The following is a 21221-nucleotide window of genomic DNA, read 5'->3' as shown; positions in this document are numbered from 1 at the left end:
TATATTTGACTAAATGTCACACAGACAGCATAAAGGCAATGAGATAAGTGGTGCTTTTCTGTCTAGTGCTAATTGTTTTTATTTTGTGACACGTGAAGAACAAACTTTTAATTGCCTAAAATTTTCCAGCTTGGCTGCAGAGATGCCATGACTTACTTGTCTTTAAAGACCAAATTAGAATTTTTAATGAGCCTTGTCGACTATTGCAACACCAGATTTAAAGGCATTTTTCAGGCCTTTATAGTCACTGGCCATTCAACAGTAAAACCTGTTTTTTTTGGGGTTGTTTTTTTGGTATGAAAATAATAGCTTTTATGTGTCTTTCCATTTTTTCAATGTCCCTTGGACTGGTATTTATTTTACACAGTACATTTTAGTAAGTGGTATGTAAGGTGTTCCAGTATGTGTTCTTTTTATACTTCTTATAAGATCTCATCAGTCAGGAATGTTCAGTGTAGACAGTGTCACAAGTCTTGTTTATTCTTAGTCTAAAAGTCATTATTTCATATCTCTGGATAAACTGTCTTTTCACGTCTGTGTGGGGAAGTATAATTCTGATGTATAATGGGATTTTGTGGTTTTTTTTTGTCTCTCCTATTTTAAATTCCTGATTGAAATTACATTCAGCCTATTGGTTCATATCCAGCTAGAGTCACAGACAGGTGTAGACAGGTGTTTTTGTTACTTCTATTACCTCTGCCTAATAACAGCATTTGCAGCAAACAGCATCGATGGCATTTCATTAACAAATGAATTTTCACAAGAAGACAAGAGACAACATAAACAGCAAATTGTACAGTATGCATGGGGGTATTTCATGTCATCATGCCCTGTCATTGGTAAAGATTGTTTTTATAGGAATGTAAGTTCAACGCACTGAACAGGAGCATCACCAGTGGCTAATAAGGGAACATAATAATGATAGTAATAACATGTATCCTAAAAACCTAGTGATGTTGTTTGTCAGTCTTAAAATAATCTTAATACTAATTTTGTCATGTAGTTTAAGGAATAAATGATCAATTACTTGATCAGCATTACTTGTAGTAGATTACTGTAAATTGAATATTTTAATGTTGGTGGATATTCATCATTATTTTGCTTTTTATTAAGGAAGCAACTTTCAAACATTTACCACGTTGTTCCTACACTGTGTGCTCAGTGATTCAACATTTTCAGGATTCCAGAAATCCCATCTTTACTATAACTCCATGTTTCATTCTTAATGAAACACAAAAGGCTCAGTTACTGTCCCTACCCTGAGTAATACATCATAGTAACTGGAGAATGAAGGAAGAGTAATGGTTATGCCTGTTGCTGCCACAAATCTGGGGATTCATCAGTGAAAGCCAAGATGAATACTTTACCCCACCTGACTTCAAATTTCTCTGAGATGGAAATACTTTCATCCACTGGTGCCTGTATGATAGTTGCTGTTTTGTATTTTTAACTCATACCTGGAGTCCACATGGAAATTAATGACAGTGGTGAGCTGATTCGAATGGCATGGATCCAGATTTGGGCGTTCATGCCCCGTGGTAATCTTTGTTTGGGAAGGGGTTGTTAAACTTTGCGTTGATGGGATTAAGGTTTTTCATGTGTTTTGGCATGTGTAATAATACTTCAAAAGTGATTGTGCTTAGACATTTAAAAAAAGGCAATTTTGAAAACATCTTCAGTAGTCAGGACCCTTACGTAAACATCGCACCGTCAAGCTCTTAAAAAAATGCATTCTATTAGCTTTTAACATTTACTGTTTTAAACTCTAAATTAAACAATGGTAGAGGTGAGCATTTTGTATTAGGCTAAAAATTAATAGTTCTTTAAATTCTTATTATTTTTGATGTTTTTTTATGTCTTTTCATCAGAACTGTTATATAGAGTTTCATTATGGAAGTTAGAGTGGAATTGCAGAATTATGAGATTAAAATCAGGTATATTAAGTTGTAAAGGCGCTCAGTTAAACCACAGAACATTTATCATTTAGTTTGAACTGCCATTTTTAGGCCCGTATCCATGTCTTTTCTCCTTTTTGTTTCCCTCTCTGTTTCACTTAAAAAAAAAAAAAAATCAAATGAAGTCAGTGTAATATGTAGATAATGTAATGACTCATAGTGACTCATAATATAATTATAGTACCAATTATCATTTGTGCTAATCATTAAAATAAAGTTTAGTAATTCCATGCTGGGGTCTCTATTTGGATGACCTAATCTCATCCTAAAAAGTTTGAAACTTTTCTGCCCATATGTTTTATTCTGACCTTTTAGGAGGATTGTGCTTTTGTAGAATTTTGTAGCGTTTTCTCCAAATTGTAAGAAAGGGATGGACAAATATATGGCTCAAAAAAATTAAGAGAAAAACTTTGAGAACACATCAGATGTCAGTGAGGAAAAAACAAAAACAAAAAAATCATGCTGGATATCTACACGGATATGGACTGGGTAATGTGTTAGGAACAAAAGGATGTACATGGTTTGATGAAAATGAAATGTATCAACCCACAGAGGGCTGAATTCAAAGACATCCCAAAATCAAAGTAATTAAATAAAATGCAGAAGGCAAGTCTATTTTACAGAAATTTAATTGCAGGAACTCAAAATGGTACTCAGTATTTTATATGGCCCTCATGTGCTTGTATACATGCCTGACAGCATCGGGGCATGCTTCTAATGAGACAACAGATGGTGTCCTGGGTGATGTCCTCCCAGATCTGGACCAGGGCATCACTGAGCTCCTGGACAGTCTGAGGTGTAACCTGGTGGTGTTGGATGAACCGAAAAACAATGTCCCAGAGGTGACAGGTTAGGCATGGGAGCCAGTCAATGCCTGTCTCCGTGGTGCCAGACAGTGAACATTAGGCCCACTAGAGGATGTTGGGTCCTCAGGCCGCCCTCATGAAGTCACACAAGTGGCCTACTTGCGATCATTTTTTAGGGCTCTGGCAATGCTCATCCTGTTCCTCCTTGCACAAAGGAGCAGATACTGGTCCTGCTGATGGATTAACCCTTTATTTACCACAGGCCCACCGGCAAAAGGGCCGCCATTTGCGGACTTCCACCAACAATTACTGTAATAACTCTACTGTGAAGCTCAATTTCTCAGCTTTCAGAAATTTTTTACATTTTTCCAGGACAAACGGTCGCACAATTGCAGTAATTCAAAGTGGGTTTGATCAGAGGTCTCAGCGGTGATACGCTCAGCATTAACCAGCTGTTCACGGCAAGTAAGGGCAGGTAACAGGTGTATTGGCAGCGATTGACCACTGTTAAAGGGTTAAGGACTGTCCAGCTCTCCTAGAGTAACTGTCTGTCTTCTGGAATCTCCTCCATTCTCTTGAGACTGTGCTGAGAGACAAAGCAAACCTTCTGGCAATGTCACATATTGAAGTGTCACCCTGGAGGACCTAGACTACCTGTTCAAGCTCTGTAGGGTCGAGGGATCGCCTCATGCTACCAGTAATGACACCAACCCTAGCAAAATGCAAAACTAGTGAAAAATGTCATTGGCCTCCAAATCTAAAACCATTTCTGTTTTGTTTTTGTGGGGGTGGGGTCTCATTTTTGCTCCTCTGGTGCACCTGTTGTTAATTTTATTAACACCAAAGCAGCTGAAACTGATTAACAACCCCCTCTGCTACTTTACTGACTGTATCAATGTCCCAGAAGTTTAAATGATTTGATGGTATACTTGATGGAATATTTGATGGAACAAAGTGTTTGTTTAATTTTTTTGAGCAGCGTATATCTTCATGCAGTTCTTTCCTGTCTTGTTGACACACACACACACACACACACACACACACACACACACACACACACACACACACACACACACACACACACACACACACACAAAACTATCACATTTACATGTTTATTTGTTGAAAATCAAAACATCTGTCAGTCTTATTTTGCCCTCCTTGGCTTCACGCTTGTGTTAATTGCAATTAAGACAAGAGCTGTCAGGCATGTACATGAGGGGACTAAATATTTAATTACAAAGATGATGCATATACATATTTTTGGTGCTGATCAGTTTATTTTTATTTATTAAATCTGTTTTTAATTTTGGGAGTTATCCTTTGTAATTTCTATCAAACATGGCAACATAAAAAAAACAATCCCTAAAGGATTGTCTCCCATTTGCATTTATTAAATGTAATAATTGTATTTTAGGTAATACTTTCTCATTTACTTGTGATAAAGCATGAATTGGTGGGATTACTGGATGTCACCAGTCTTCACATGCAGTCAAGACATCACATCCTCACTTCATCTAATCAAATCATGCTGACAGTTTCTAAAAGCTGCACAATGAGCTTATACACCCCCCCCCCCAAAAAAAACAAACAAACAAAAAAAAAACAACAGACAAATAATAAAGAATTTCCTGAAATCTCAAACATTTTTTTTTGTCCTGTAAAAAACAAAAACAGAAGAAAGTAATTTTGACATACACAAAGACGCAGCAATACTTTCAAAGTACAGAAAAGTCGACTTGGACTGTGTTTTTATGTAGCATTTTTAAAGTCTGTGGTTTTTCTTTTTTTTTGTTTATTTATTTCTTTGTTTTCAACCATGAAGGAGGGATTGTGATGCTTTACTGTTTTACCTGCTGTGACACCAGGATTTGCTCATGGACAGCAATCAATGTGGAGTGTTCCAGAGCTGAAAACCCTGCAGATAAACACAATAAGACAGGCTGATGCACACTGATGGGATTACTCTGTTGTCGCTATGGTGAACATGGCCTTGTTATATGTGACCTTCTCTTGGGCCAGAACAAAGTCCTTCAGAGATTTTAAGACAATGCGTTACTTTTTTTTTTTTTTTTTTTTTTTTTAACGCTGTCATTTTATTTGAAAGAATTTGCCTATAAGCCAAGACATCACCCAGATAAAATCATCTTCTTTTGTCAGGTAGCACATGCAGTGAATGTACTGCTGCCATCCTTTCCCCACTTTGGAGATGTCTTTTGAAACAAAGCCACCATTGTGTGTGCAAATATGCAGTTGGGTTGTGCATTGAAATAGTGAATTTTGTTGCTATTGTAGAGGCAGTCGTGTCAAGATTAATAATAAGGAGCTAGAAGAAAACTTAGTTTGAATTACCAGCCAGTCAGACCGCTCACTTATTATTATTATTATTATTATTATTATTATATTATAATATTATTATTAGCACTTTGAAATAGTGCTTATATGAATGTGTGTGTGAATGGGTAAATGTAAAACGTGTTGTATAAAGCGCTTTGAATGCTCAGCTAGAATAGAAAAGCGCTCTATTTAAGAACTAGTCCATTTATCTAAGCAAAGTTTCAGGCAAGTGTTAAACAGCGAGGCTACCATGAGAAGATTATCAGTTTGCTCTTCAACACCAAGAAAGTTGCTGCTCTTATTAAAAGATGTGTTGTTTTTGACATTGTTTTACACAAACACCAGTTATTTACTTGCTGATAATTGTTAGGTGTTCTCGTCCACATTGTTCTGAATTGCATAATTTTAGCCTTTTCTAAACTCTGCATTTAGCTTCACAAGTCATAATTTGAAGTGGCATTTATATCAAAATTATCAGACAAACCGGATAGGAAGTTAATGACTACATCAAAGGACACTGGTAATAAAGAGAAAACAATTTTTAGGCTCCTGATTTTTATTTATTTATTTATTTATTTTAACTACAGAGTCGACTGACAAAATCATCGAACAGATTTGTGTTTAACAACTGTGAATCTTGTGCTCTCATTTTGGCATTGTTTACATGTAAAATGAGCACTAATAGATGAAGTTAAAAACAACAGACTGTCTTTTTATGTTTGTGTCGCACTGTTAGAGCCTCCATCTTGCTAACAACAAAAAGCACACTATGAATGTCCAAATAGGCCATTCATGGATGCCTGCTCTGTCCCCTCTAACATCCACTAAATGTAGCTTAGGCAGAAAAAGCTCTGTCTACAGAGGCTGGTCAAGACCCGGTGGTCATGAAGCAGTAATGATTAAAAAAAAAAAAAAAATTGGTACATTAGTTGGCACAAAGTCTAAAAATGAGTGTGAAGAGTTGCTAAATTTTGTGACGTAGTCTACAATTGGCACCAGTGAGGTGAACTGAAATGTGATGAACACTGCTGTGTGAAAATGAACATATGGCAGAATAGCAAAATATAGGAGTCCAGTAGATTTTATTGTACCTGCAAATGTGTTACGAATGGCATGTGCAATAGAGACGGGCCATAAGCTGGGCGAACCTTTCAAGTTGTTTCCCATGATCTGCTGAATGCACAAACTGCAGACAGGTTTCACAGCAAAAGTAAATCTTTACAATAAAATTACATGTGTTATTGTCACAAAGAAGTCAAAGCCTGTCAGATCCTACAGAGCACTATGTACATAGGTAAAATAAAGCATTTTAATCTGAAACTTAAAAGGAGCATTGCTGGGAAAAAAAAAAAAAGAAAGAGAAAAAAAAACAAAAAACGAACGCTTTAGCCCCAGGAGGAGCCTGCCAGCACACCAAGCATATTGTTCTGTTCAAAGATATCTTGTCTCTGGTATCATTTTAAATGGGAGCATGAACATAATGCCCAATAATTTACTGGCTGATAATTGCTAGGCAATGTCTCTGGAGTCCACATTATTTTGGGCTGCAGAATTTTAGCCTTTTCAAAATTCTGCAAATACTGAGCCCTCACAAGTTATACATGCTCACTTATGTTGTTTTTCTTTTCTTTTCTTTTCTTTTCTTTTCTTTTCTTTTCTTTTCTTTTCTTTTCTTTTCTTTTCTTTTCTCTCTGTTAATTCTGAAGTGCTAGGATGAGGCTGAAAGCTGACAGTTGTAGGTGTGCTTTACAGGAAATATTGTGGTAGGCCACATTATAGGAAAATCTGTTTCATTTCAACATACAAAGGCACATGTTTGTGGCCGAGCTTTATGATTGACTCTTTGAGTCACACTTGGGTTAAGCCAAGGTTATGCTTGACATATTGGTGATTGTGCACAGAAATGCTTTATACTCAATTCTTGATTTGTGCTTGACTCCTCGCAGTCTTCTATTAAACGATTGGTGTAGCTGGTATGAAAAACATAGTAGTGCACTGCTAAAATGGAAGTAGATGAGTAATCTATATCAATTTATGCCATTCAAACACAACGGCAGGAAATTGTACAACCAGCCATTCACATTACTTCACACAAGTACAAGAACAACAAGCATGAAATAAGCTTTAAGGTTATAATTCTGTCAGCAGAAATAGAATTGAGAATTAGAGATTAGGTGAAGACATCAGTTTACGAGTTTTCCAAGTTTATGGTTTTTACTACATTTTTCCAGGGCCAATGACTCTGTACGGTAAGTAAACACCAACCTGTTACCAACGGCAGTGCTGCTCACTTTTAATTTAAACTGTACCATTTCAGAAATGTAAATAATCTCTTTTAAATTTTGCTTAAAAGTTTCCAGAACTGTTTTTGTCTTTTTAGAAAAATCCCACTTAAGCTTATCGAATGAGAAACAATAGTCATCCAACTCAACTAAGGTGACATGCTTGGCATTTAAGGTTTACATGAACTTGCTTTTCAAATAGATGTTTGTAGTTACTTTTTAAAAATTTTCAAACCTAAATAATTTCTGCTTCAGCAGTTCTTTTTCTTCTTTCTTCAGCAGTTGCTTATTATCTAAAAAAGCACTTTGGCTAAAAAGGGTACCATGTATAGGTGGATTGAAACAATCAGTCTACAACCAAATTGCTCTTATGCAAGTTCATTTTTCTATTCCTGTTCACATTGACAAACTATATTACATTCAATATACATATGTAAACTGTAATTACATTTGAGGAGACAACACTCAAACAGGGTTTTGCAATGCAGTGTTATTGTTTTTTGTAAATAGTCTTGTGAATTCACAGATTTACTTTGAATCTGACTGGCAAAGCAGTAAAATGTTCTAACTATTCTGTAGAATTCACTTTAATTTATTTTAGGTGGCTCAGACGTGTTTTGCTGCTAACCATGTGCACAGCAGTACAAGGCTTCAGTTTCTGTTCAGATCAGAGCTTGTGTTTGCCTCTGGGCGTGCCTGCTGCCATGTACTGTAGGCACTTTCTCTTGATCAGTACCATATAAAGCCCCAGTTCAAAGAAACAGAACTATCCCTAGCTGACTGAAAGCAATTTATCAAGTAAAATGGTTATTATTTAAACATCAGAGAGAAACATGAAAAATAGTTTTCTCAAAATTTCTTTCTTTCTTTCTTTCCTTCTTTCCTTCTTTCCTTCTTTCCTTCCTTCCTTCCTTCCTTCCTTCCTTCCTTCCTTCCTTCCTTCCGCACTGGGGTCAAACAGAAAATTGTATCAGTAGCAGGAAGGCACAGAGGATTTGGACACTTTTTGATTCAGGAGAGCACTAAGATCAATTTCAACCTGGCTGGCTCAGTGCTTGGGTAGCTTCTGTGGCTGCCAGTTCAGGGCTCTGACCTGGATTACAATGTTCAATCAATGGGACTCAGGAATTTTACCCAAAGTAAGCAAGAGATAGAAACTTGGTCCTTCAGCATAATCACCCATGCTTTCTTCGGGTCATATTTGCCTTTTATAAATTTCCACCTTTTGAATTTTTTATTACTTCAAGTGCATTTGTAGAATGTCCTTTTGATCTCTGAAATGTGAAGTAAACATACATCACCATGCACAATTGCACAGATTCCTGCATTGTCTCCAAAGTGTTTTGGGACTTAGAGTGCAAGGTCTCTTAATAAAATAAAAAAAACATTGTTGTCTTGTTCTCTGTCTATGAAAAAAGAAGTGTTACCATTTAAGATTGAAAATCAGTAATAATGTACACTGTTATTACACACTGAAAATAAGGTAGTTCTATAATAGCATGGAATAGAGTGACTGAGCCATTCTGAATTCCACACAGCTGAAGAAAATGATTCAAGGAAGCAACTAATATGACACGAATGTTGTTTGACTTTGATAGTCAACCTGGTGATTGAGTTGATGTTAGTGCTGCAGTTCACTGACTTTAAAAGCTACACTCAGTGCAAAACACAGTGATTTTTGCAATTAGGGCTGTAAAACCTTGAGATGCCTATGCTTTTCTGGGCGTGTTGTTAGGGCGGAACTCATCACCCTTGCGAAATGGAAGATGGAGCTCTAACATGTGCTTAGTGTTGTGAAAAAGTCTATTTAAAACCTAAGCAAGTTGTGTTTGTGCCTAATACAACCCAAAGATCGAGTGAAACAAAAAAAAAAAGTTTTAATAAAAGTGTAAAAGTACTACAAGACAAAATCTCAAAAATGAGAAAAACGAGAAATAAGATGAATTAAAGAAAAAAGTATTGTAATGATGCTGCTGCAGGAGACAAACCTCATTCTTTTGGGTTGTGCTTGACATAACAGAGTAGCTCTGTTTGGAGCAGCTGTCCTACCAATTCACATTAGACCACTATCATTATAAACCTGGAATGTTAGACTCTAAATTTGGGGATGGTATTATTTAGTGTCACCAAGTGACACTTAATGTAAATTTATATGAATTTGAAATGCGAGCCTGTGTAACATATGAGAGTCATGGCTGTAAACCTGTTACTTAAGCCAACATCACAGAAAGCTGCCGCAGGCTTTGTGGCTTTGTGGCACCCTTTTTGCAGAGGGCAATCTTTGAACAGTCTCATTTGCAACAAAACAAACAACAACAAAAACATACCCACATTTGCTTGTTTTTATAATAATAAATGCAAATCCTGGATAAAAACATTGTCCTGGAGCATCACTTATATGTAGTAGTGAAAATAGACATGGTGCCTCATGTTAACATGCGGAGAGGCAAAAATGTATGACTCCATTTGTGTGTGTTGCATTATCCATTGCTGACACACTATCATTGGTAACCCTGCTACTCACGCGCCGGGTCTCTGTATAAGATCAGAGAGTTCAGGTAGTGTTGAGTGCCTGTGGATGGATGGGTGCTTTGAGGCAGACAGCCGTGCTTTATGGCTCCTTGGTTTTGGAGTGGCAGTGCCAGAGTGAAGTGTGTCGACACAACAGTGATCAGTCAGAGCTGCTGATGCAGTCCTTGACAGCAGACACGCTTGCTTCTTTGCTCACGCATGTGCACAAACCTCCTTGTCAATACCCAGCTAACAGCAGCTACCTCAAGTTACATGAAACTAGTGCACCCATGGATTTTGAATTGTTTTACGTTTATGTGTAGTGTATATATATATATATATATATATATATATATATATATATATATATATATATATATATATATATATATATATATATATATATATATATATATATATATATATGAATGCTGACCAGCTCACAAAAAAGTGTGGGGGGGAAGCACCGAATGCTTCAAGTGTTGCAGGTGGTTTCTGATGTTGTTAAACTTTCCATTTTCTTTAAATAGGACAGAGGAAAGAGAAAGCACCACAAGGAGAGAGAGGTTCAAGGACAGAAAGGGGAAATGTGATTGATCTAAAGGGAGATGTGTCTGGCCAGGCTCTCAGCTATACCCCCCCTCCACCAGCCCTGTTGCAGCCCATAGATCCAGCCGTCCTACCTAAGTCAGGGTGATGGAGGAGGTTGTCTGCCTCTGTGCTGCAATGAGAAAAGAGATGGGGAGAGTGCAGTTGTACAAGCAGTTCTGGACAAGTCTGAGTTGGCCGACATAGACAGTAGCTGAGGTTTTATGGCCAAGTCTAAAAATGTCATATTTTTACTTCATATTAGAACACATTTCATAGTTTTTTGCCGTAAATGCAAGTCTATTTGAAGTTAAAAATGTAATAAGTTTTATAAGCAATTAAAAGATGTCTGTAGCCTCTAACTTTTGGTAGTTCAACAAATGGATTTCTTTATCCATTTATCATTAAGGTTTTGTGATGTAAAATCTTTTGGAAGGTCAATGAATCCCCGTGTCCATGTCATGTTGCACGTGTTTGATATTGGATCAAAGTTTTAAGTATCTGAGTATACTTGCGTATCTATCTTAGTATATAGTACATGTACTGTCTACATGTATGATTTATTTTTTTATTGGTGCTACAATTACAATTACAATTTATCCAAACAACGCTAAGACATCATGCATAAATTTTACATTGCAGGGTTGCATGTATGCTAAAATAATTGCACCCACCATTTACTTACTTGTTTGTTTATTTATGGCTTCATTTAGATATGGTCTACATACTATGCACTCCTGCCACAAGCCACACATGATAACATTTTCTGACAGAGGAGGGATGGAAGTACCTGCTAGTTAAAGGGAGTGAGCGGGGATAGTGAGAGTTTTTCAGCTGCAACTCATTTAGTTCCTTTCTCAAAATTATTAATACGTGCTCTTTGCTCTACATGGGATAAGACTGCATTGTGTTGTCCAGTACACCCCAACACACACACACGCCCCAAGTGACTTTGTGAGTGCAGTGCTTTAGTGTGTAGTGATTAGCGGGAGAAGGTGTTCTGAGATTTAATGGCTGCCAACTGAAACAAAAGGGACAAAGGGGTTGACCAAAATAAATCACTTTGCTGGCAGAGAAACAATATTTGGGATGCAAGAGACATGAATGAATGAGTTAAATTTTCTCATTTGAGAAAATAGGCAAGGGTCATTGCTGGTGGATGATAGCTACTGCAGGAAGAGAAGAGCACCTCCTTGTTGGAGTGAAGACAGGGTTTGGTCTGGCCCTAGATCTACTCCAGTATGCCTTCTAGCCCTCCCTGAGGGAAGAGCATAGTCTGAGAGCTCCTGGCCAGCCTGTGGACAACCTTGGCATCACTAATGAGCCTAGTGGGCCTGAACCTCTGCAGCAGACTGTAACCCAGGCAACAGGCTAGCCACCACATGCTCCCTGAGATTGTTTGCAAATGACAAGTAGCTGAGGTGGGAGTCTGCTGTTAAATCAGATGTGTTAGCCTCAGCTAAGCCGACAGGGCCAAGATAACATGTAGGTGCTGCAATTATTTGTCATCCCTTTATACTTTTAACTTTTTTTTTTTTTTTTTTTTTTGAAGCAAAGCATTCATGAATCATGCCAAGTGCAGTTCAAGACCTTGTGTTTCTCCCATTTCTCCCCTTCTCATCTTTTTCCCTAAAATGATTCATTATTACAAGACTACAAGGCCTTGAGTAATCAAATATTGGGGGTGGGGTAGATTTGTCTACTGCAAGGACCGCAGAGGACACAAATTCACAAATTATTTTTGGTGTGCATGCTAAAGTGTTACATAATTTAGTTGCTGAAAGTAACAAAAAAAACAAAAACATTTAGCATACCTTGCCTGAGCACAATACTGCTTTGCAATAGTCAGTTTTGCTGCTTTGCAAGGTAACAAAAGCAGGTTATTACTGGATTACTAAATATTGATATTTTTAACTAATAAAAATATGTATTGCAACTAAACATAGTTATGTTAGTTGTATTACTAGTCCAACATATATACATTTACACATAGTACTGGGAAAACAGGTGTGGTTGGCCTCTTAAAGTGACAGTAGAAATTAATATTATTCTACAAACACATTCATCTTGTTGTGTTTCTGGTTTTAAAAGAACGACCTCTGTACATATTCAGTTACTGCTCTAAATGTGTTCGTTTCCCTCTGGAAGAGGAAAGCTTGTTGGTTTTTCATGTCAGCGCTCTTCTTCAATAATGAACAAGAGAGAAAAAGCTACAACAGTGAATATATGTAAAAATAAAAAAACTATATTAAGTGAAATAAAGAAAAAAAACAAAACAAAACAGACAAAAAAATGTTTCTTTTATAACTGAGTACATTCTGGGGCCCTGCCTATTTCTGTGAACTTCAAAATTGTTGATAAAATAATTCCTGTTTACATCAAAGTGTAATACATATCGCTAGTCAGTAAAAGAAAATGTTTGTCAATAAAAGATGAAAAACAGATCTTATTTTGTATAGTTTAAAGCAGTTTGTCTCTTTGGGAGACACTGATGGACTGAGGAGCTATATTTTGAGCTTGGCTGTTTCAGTCCTGCTTGCCATGGCTTTTACAAATTTGATTCCACAGCATTAAAAACAAAAAAAGTTGGAGTGAATAACAATGATAATCTTGTTACAATGTAATGTTCTGGTGGGAAACTTTGGACCTGGCATTTAGCAAGCAGCCACCGCTCTAAGGCAACTTAGAGCAACTTAGGCTTGGTGCAGTAGGAACGTGTGTCCTAATACTCTGTAAAAGCTGCTCAGGAAAGACTGAAGAAACATAAGAAATTGTCAGAGGTGTTGGCCTGGTCTTCAAGCTCTCCAGACTTCACTCAGATCCACAGATCCACATCGTCTGACAACTCAAGGGACCCAAAGTATCAGCACCACATTTTGGTGGCAGAGACCACAGCACACCCTGATGAGACCCTGTGTCCATGCCATAAAGTGTCAGCGCTGTGTTGTTTCAGAATATGAAGGACACCTGACCAGTAGCTGATCAGCATGTGCTGCAGATCTGATATGCTCCGGCTTGCTGAGAAAGCCATTTCACTTGATCAAACATAGCAGGACCTTAGTCATGTTTGAGCATAAGCGTGCCAAATTGGTGCGCAGTAATGGTCAGCACGCACTCATCTGTCTGAGGATGCTATGAACTCCATTTGTACAGAAATGCTTGTGATAAAGTAAGTGATTGACTTGACTCTTTTTTCCAGCTTTACACAGGCTTAGTTATTGGGTGATGGAGCTTTCACATGCAAAACTATATCAGCCTTTTCAAGTAATGACTGGAGGACCTGTTACTAATCTTCTACAAACCCAGTTCCAAAAAAGTTGGAATACCCAGTAAACTATAACTAAAACCAGCATGCAATGATTTTCAAATCTCATATAAACCCCTCTGTTATTCAAAGTACCATATAGAAAACATATCAAATGTTTAAACTGAAAAAATGTACTGTTTTAAGAAAAAAGTTACAACAAGGCCATGTTTACCACTGTGTAGTAGGGCTGCCACTATTATTTTAGTAATCGTGTATTCTATTGATTATTCTACCGATTAATCGCGTAATCAGATACAAACTACTTTTGTCTTATTAATGATCAATAGTAAAAGAGAGAAACACAGGTTTTATGGTAACCTGCTCTTTGCAATTTCTAAAATGGAAACTGATCTTTTTTTTTTTTTTTTCCTTTTTTGGCCACAGCAGCTTTTTGTGACAGGAAATGGGGGAAAGATACAGGGGAAGACACGCAGGCAAATCGGTGCCGGGCCAAGACGCGAACCCGCGCCGCCCGCACCGCAACGCGGCGTGTATATGTGGTCGCCGGCTTCACCACTAAGCCACCCAGGCGCCCGGAAACTGATCTTTTAACAGTTTAACTGGACACATCTGCCAAAAGAACACCTTTCATTGTGTTTACATGCCATATTAAAATATATATTTTATTAAGAAAATGTTTTCTTAAATGCAAAAATAATTAAGGTATACTTACAACATAAAATAAAGCATAGAATAAACTGGCCTTTACTCTGTCTTCTTGGAAGGCTTTCATACGTTAACAGGAAGCAAAATAAGTTACTATTGTAACTCTCGGATAAGGTAGATTTGATGTGTGTTCATGTGTGTGTGTGTGTGTGTGTGTGTGTGTGTGTGTGTGTGTGGTGTGCCTGCATGTTTAAGTGTGCTAGTGAATGCGTGGTTGTAAGCATTTAAAGGAGCATGTGGTGGCTGCAGTGAAGATAAGCACGCATATCTCTATTCTCAGAGCTGAAGTTTGTCCTGTGCTTTGACGCAACATTTCCTACAGCAGAAAACAGACGTTCTGATGGTGTGCACGCTAAAAACTAATGTTAATAATTCAGTGTCCAGCCTAACAGCACAGGGTCAGAGTTTTTCTGGTGCCATGTATATTTTTACTTTTATTTTTTAAAATATTTATATAATTTAATTTATTTATATATATATATATATATATATATATATATATATATATATATATATATTAGGGCTGGGACTTTAACGCGTTAATTTCGATTAATTAATTACGGGGAAATTAACGCGTTAAAAATTTTAACGCATTTTAATCGCACTTTGCACTGTGGAACATTTCTCAGTGCACGAGTTCCAGGCATACAGATTATATCGACGCACAATGTCCAAATTAGGGGCCGATTCCTGCGAAGGACCCGGCCCACGTCTTTCGCAGCCCACGAAGACCACAAAGGCCGGAAGTGAGCGGTTAGCCTTCATATCAGCTGCCGTCACCTCTGCGTAGCTCATGTCGCCTAGCAACCGTGAGTGTGAAGCACAGCTGTGTAAAAGCAGCTGTTAAACAGAGAACGAACTTTTGCTCCTTTTTGTGGTTTAATTTTAAGTCTTTAATTCAAAATAAGCTGTTAAAACAAGCATAACACATTTCAACATCAAGGAATACAGCTGAGCTAATGATTAATTTCCAACTATAACAAGTGAGACATTAATGTAGAATAAAACTATCCAGTTATGATGCTTAACTTTCATTTCAGGAGTTTGCTTATCACAGGAGCACTTCCACCCTTCGTTGGTTTGTGTAGTAGACTGGTGGGAAAATAAACAAAATTTTGAAGTTTAAGCTTATGTATATTGATTTATTCATCAACTAAACTTAAATTAATATTTCTCATGTCAAATATTGAAATGCGATTAAAATGCGATTAATTTCGATTAATTAAAAAGCTTGTAATTAATTCGATTAATTTTTTTAATCGAGTCCCACCCCTAATATATATATATTTCTATTAATCAAAATCTGCTAAATAATGGTACTAAAATGGTAATAATAATAATAATAAATATAATGGTACTTGAAATAAATTCGGTCTAGTACACCCCCCTATGGCCCCCTTGAGACTCGCCCCTGCATGCTGCAGCTATCTGAGAAGAAAGCAGGACGGCTGCCGACAGCCTTCAGCGAGCCGCCTAATTTCAACATCGTATCAACGGCGGTGCCTCTTTGCTCTTTGCCATGTGCCACGTTATACTATGACGGCATCGTCACTACTGCTACTACTGTCTTTTTGTTGAGAAAATTGGGGCCTACACATGTAATGTTGTCATCCATCCATCCTCTTTCACTTATCCTTTTCAGGGTCATGGGGGGGCTGGAGCCTATCATAGGGCGCGAGGCAAGGTACACCCTGTACAGGTCACCAGCCTGCCACAAAGCTAACACAGAGAGACATACAACTGTTCATGCTCACATTCACATCTATGGGCAATTTAGAATCACCAAGTACCCATGCTTCTAAATACATCTCTACTGCAGGTCTGTTTTTAGTAGCAAATGTGGGTGAAACACTCACGTTTACATGGTGACCTCTGTAGAGTCGTGCATTTAATGAAGCATCGATGTAAGTTACTTGATGAATTATTGCAGTCCTACTGTGCAGCATCCCCTCTTCCTTTAACAACAGTCTGTAAATTTCTGGAAACTGAACCATCTGGGAACCAGTTGCTGGACTTTTGGGAAAGGAATGTTGTCCCACTCTTGGATGATACAGGATTCTAGCTGCTCAACAGCTCTGGGTCTTCTATCTTCATGTCTTCTTCTTTGAATGATGGAGTTTTAACCTGCATTTGTGGGTGGCACAATGAACTGCACCCACAGAGTAATTTCTGGAAGGGTTCCTGAGCCCCCGCGATGACTTCCATGACAGAATCAGGCCTGTTTTTAATGCAGTGCAGCTTGAGGGCCCAGAGATCACCAGCATCCAGTGCTGATTTTTGGCCTTGTCCTTTGCGCACAGAGATTTCTACAGATACTTGTGATCATATTGTGTACTGTAGATGAAGCAATATTCAAAGTCTTCACACTTCCTATGCTAAAATTCTTCCAAAATTTGTAGAACCTCTGCTCATTTTTACTTCTGAGAAACTCTGCCTCCCTAAGATGCTGGGTATAATACCCAGTTATGTTACTGACATGTTGCCAGTTAAGCTAATTAGTTGCAGAATGTTCCTCCAAGTCTTTCTTTTTAGTACCACTTACTTTCCCAGCATTTGTTGTCTCCTCTCCATCCCATCATGTTTGAGACACCACCAAACTTCAAAATGAGCGATCTTTTTTTTTTCTCCCCAAATAATACATTTTTTCCAAATGAAGTTTTTGGGTGTGTTTCATAGATCATTGATTGTTTCCTTCAATAACTTTTTACTTAAGTGTAACAAACAGTTTTGTTTAACAAATTTCCAACTAAATATTGATTAGATTGTCTCAGGCCTTTAGAAACTCAAACTAAATTATACTGTCTGACCTCGGCATTATTACTATGATTTATATTTTTGGATGCAGTAGAGCATAATTTTTTCACTACCACCTGATATATTATTTCCAAATTGAGAAGCAAGTGGGTCCAAAGAGCAATCTGGATGGGCAGATTGTGTAGCGGGGATGGTTCAAATTGGCATGGCAACCCATCCCATCGCACCATCCCCCCACACTACCATCAGAGTCTCCCTTCAAGGTTTCTCAGGCTCACTGAAATAAAGCTTTGAGGCTGTGTTGCAAACCCTGATTTAGGAGGCTTTTGTCTAAGTAACACACCCATGAATATGAATATCATTATCTGCTGACATCAGGACACAAGGCAGATTAAAACACGATTATCTGGCTTGTTGTTGTTTCAGGCAAGAGATTTAAACAAAAATTTGAGGATGAGGCAGCTAAAATAATTTACATCCAGCTGTGCTGTTTGTTTACATGTCTTGGGGTATCATGGGCCTAGTTAGAGTTTATGTACATGAGTTGTTTTTGAAGCTTAGTAATTGCCATATTCTGCCTCTGTGTTTATGACTGCAGTATTAAAAAAATTTTAAATGGTCTTGTGAATTTGCAACAATGGAGTCAGACACTTATGTCTAACTCCTTAAGACAACCCCGTTGGAAATGTTTAAATTATATAACACAGATGACCTTGGCAGTCTGATGCTTCAAAGCAGTCTAATCAGTCTATCCTCAAAGACTATAGAAACACATGCAAATTTGTAATAGTAAGACAAACTAGAATTCCTGAGTGTGATCAAAAATCCTAATGGATAACCTGTAACACGGCCTTGTAGGAGGTGTTTAAATTATGTAACTCATATGACCTTAGCAGTCAGATACTACATTGCACGCTGATATAATTTATAGTCAAAGAGTGCATTAGATTTGAATGCAGTTTCTACTTTTTTTCTCATTGTAATAAATGTATTGAAGCTATCAGTTTTCTCTCTCACTTTGCGTCTTTGCTACCTTTTCGATTCTCAACTTTGTCATGCACATCATCAGGTCTGTCACAGACAGGCAGATGACAAAGGTAATCTCGGAGCCTTTGACAAGGTGTCAGAAGCGTGTGCAAAGCCCTTTAAACATGCCCCGTCTAAGTTAATGGCACACTCTGAAGGGAGAAAATGGATAGCCTCAAAGAAAGAGAGGTGTGTTGACAGCCTAAAGGGCACACTATGAGTCATCATGTGTTTCTGATTTGGGTTGTTCTGACATGGGGCACAGTAGGTGTTTCAGAAATTACTCCCCCGACAGCTGCAGGAAAAACAAAGACTTTTATTCTCATTTCCTAAAACCAAAGCGTGCAAAAGGAAAAAAAAAAAAAAATCAAAGTGATGATTACTGTTACTTCAGCTGTTAGAGAAGACAGTACAGCCGAGTATCTGTGAGATGCTATATTGATGTTTCAACCAATCAATCATAGCCATCCAACTGAAGCAACTGTGAAATATGCACTGTGCATTTGTCAAAATGAAACCATATTGTTTAAGGGGAGACAATCAGAATCTTGAACTCCAAGTGCATCTATGTTTATAAACAGCTGTGATACCCCATATCCCTTCCAATTTTCATACCTCTTTCCTCAGTTTGAATCACTAGGTGTAAAGAACTGTGGCTCTGCCCCTCAGGTATTCTATTTATTTGTTTATTTGTCTACATTCATTTCTCTTGTCCCTGTCAGGGGTTGGGGAGGGTAATTACTGGTGTGGAACAGCAGGAGAAGAAGCCAATTTAAGTGTGGGCACCAGTGAGGTGTGAGGCTGGCCCCGAGAGGCTCTGGTTCCTCACCTGTTCCATTTAGGCCTAGAAGAAGAGAGTGGCTACTGGAGCTCACCACAGTATAGGATTAGACACAGAATTTGGACACACTCTCACTCACTCTGTCTCTGGCGTTACCTCTAAAAATCAATAAATAATAACACGGGAACAAAAAATGTTCAATCCAACAATATATTGAGTGACTGATGTATTTTATACTGTTCCCAAAAGAAAGCTCAAAGTTATTATCCCACCTTATAACCAGAAAATCCAAATCATTAAACTTTAAGAATGTAAGAAAAAATAATTACTGCACTGAACTGTGTTTGAAATGTAGCTTGTTGCTTGTTTTATTTTCTCCTATGTCAGTCATAATGGCACAAAGACACACACCGCAAAAAGTATTGAGACAGTGAGGCCAATCGCTTTATTTTTGCTGTAGACTGAAAACATTTGGTTTTTACTTCAAAAAAGTCAATATGAGACAAAAGATCAACATCTCAGCTTTTATTTCCAGGTATTTACATCTGGATCTGATACACAGTTCAGAAGATAGCACCTTTTGTCTGAAGCCACTCATTTTACTTGTGAGTAGAACAGATTAACTTAAAGTAGATTCAGTTGTCATTTGTTGTCGCGGGTTACTCCCTTCAGTCTCCTCTTTAGCAGGTAAAATGCTCTGTAGGGTTTAAGTCTGGAGATTGACTAGGCCGGTCTAAAATGTTCCACTTCCTGCTGCTGATAAACTCCTTTATAATTTTCCTTTATAATTATCAGTTCGGTTGCATCTTTCTTTAAATTGACAGACAGAATGTTTCTGTAGACTTCTGAGTTCATTGTACTGCTGCCATCATGTGTGATGTCATTAATGAAGATTAATGAGCTTGTCCCAGAAGAAACCATGCAAGCCATGACATTACCTCCACTGTGTTTCACAGATGAGCTCATATGTTTGGGATCATGAGCACATCCTTTTTTTTGTCTCCAAACTTTAGCCTTTCCATCACATTGGTAAAGGTTAATCTTTGTCTCATCAGTCCATAAAACTTTGTCCTACACTTCCTGAGGCTTCTCGCTGTACTTCTTGGAAAATTCCAGCCTGGCCTTCCTGTATTTCTTGCTAATTAGTGGTTTAGCACTCTGGTGAAGCCTCTGTAGTTTTGTTCATGAGGTTTTCTGCGAACAGTAGATTGTGAAACCTTCACTCCTGCCCTCTGGAGGTTGTTGCTAATGTCACTAACAGTTGTTTTAGGGTCTTTCTTTACAGCACTTACAATGTTTTGGTCTACCTGTTTGACATCTATTACTTAGTACACCAGTGACGACTTTCTTCTTCAGGACAGTCCAAACAATTGTACTGTCTGTGGCCAGCGTGGCTCTGATTGATTTTTCATCTTCTCTCAGTTTCACAATTGCTTGTTTTTCACCCATAGACAGCTCTCTGGTTTTCATGTTGGTTACTCCTCTAACTTTTTTTTACTCATCAACAGTTTCACAAACATCGCTAATCTGCCAAATCCAGCATCCATTCAGTATTATTTAGGTGATTATTTTTAAGGCCCTTTCCTGCGTGTCTTCCCCTATGTCTCTCTCTTCCCACTTTCCAGTCTCTCTTCACTGTACACTATCTAAAAAAAAAAAGACCATATATGTGTGTGTGTATATATATATATATATATATATATATATATATATATATATATAAACTTTTTTTGTAATGATAACAGTCATCAGTTTTACGCCTTCTTATCAATTCTTTATGAATAGTAATGATATAAAGAATGAGAATCTATTTTAAAAAGTTGATCTGAAAAGAAATGTGATTTTGTCTTTTGCTCACATTGTGACCAGAGTATGATTTATGTTTCCTGTTACTTTATACTGTATATACTGAACATACAGTTCATAACACTACTCCTCCACCCACTGCCACCTCTCTCTCACCGTATGTGTGTATGTAAAACACACAGACACACACACACACACACACACACACACACACGGGCAGGCGAACAGTCATGTGGCCATTGAACCCATATGTAAGCTGGTCCATGCAGCCAGCAAAATTCCATTTTCTTTTTCTTTTTTTTCTTTCCTTTTATTACACCTCAGTGTGGATGGCGCTAGTACCAGTACCAGCCAAGGTCTGCTGAGTGCTGACTAAGCTAACCACTGTTGTTTATACCTCAT

At 37.7% G+C, this 21221-nt stretch overlaps 1 protein-coding gene across 2 annotated transcripts in view; it reads left to right on the top strand.

Annotated features, from left to right (window-relative positions):
- ctnna2 (catenin (cadherin-associated protein), alpha 2) overlaps positions 1-21221 on the top strand; it is a 379156-nt gene that overhangs the window by 183801 nt on the left and 174134 nt on the right. Inside the window, exon 8 of one of the 2 annotated variants that reach the window (XM_030740571.1) lies at positions 10422-10853. The exons of the other annotated variant lie outside the window; for it this stretch is intronic. Coding sequence (XP_030596431.1) covers positions 10422-10484 — 63 coding nt within the window. The 3' untranslated portion in view covers positions 10485-10853. Of the gene's footprint in view, positions 1-10421; positions 10854-21221 lie in introns of those variants that run through there. 2 annotated transcript variants of the gene reach the window in all.

The sequence above is a fragment of the Archocentrus centrarchus genome, chromosome 1 (assembly GCF_007364275.1).
Source record: "Archocentrus centrarchus isolate MPI-CPG fArcCen1 chromosome 1, fArcCen1, whole genome shotgun sequence".
NCBI classification, from domain to species: Eukaryota; Metazoa; Chordata; class Actinopteri; order Cichliformes; family Cichlidae; genus Archocentrus; species Archocentrus centrarchus.
Note: the sequence above shows the minus strand (reverse complement) of the source record. Positions and strands in the feature narration are given on the sequence as shown.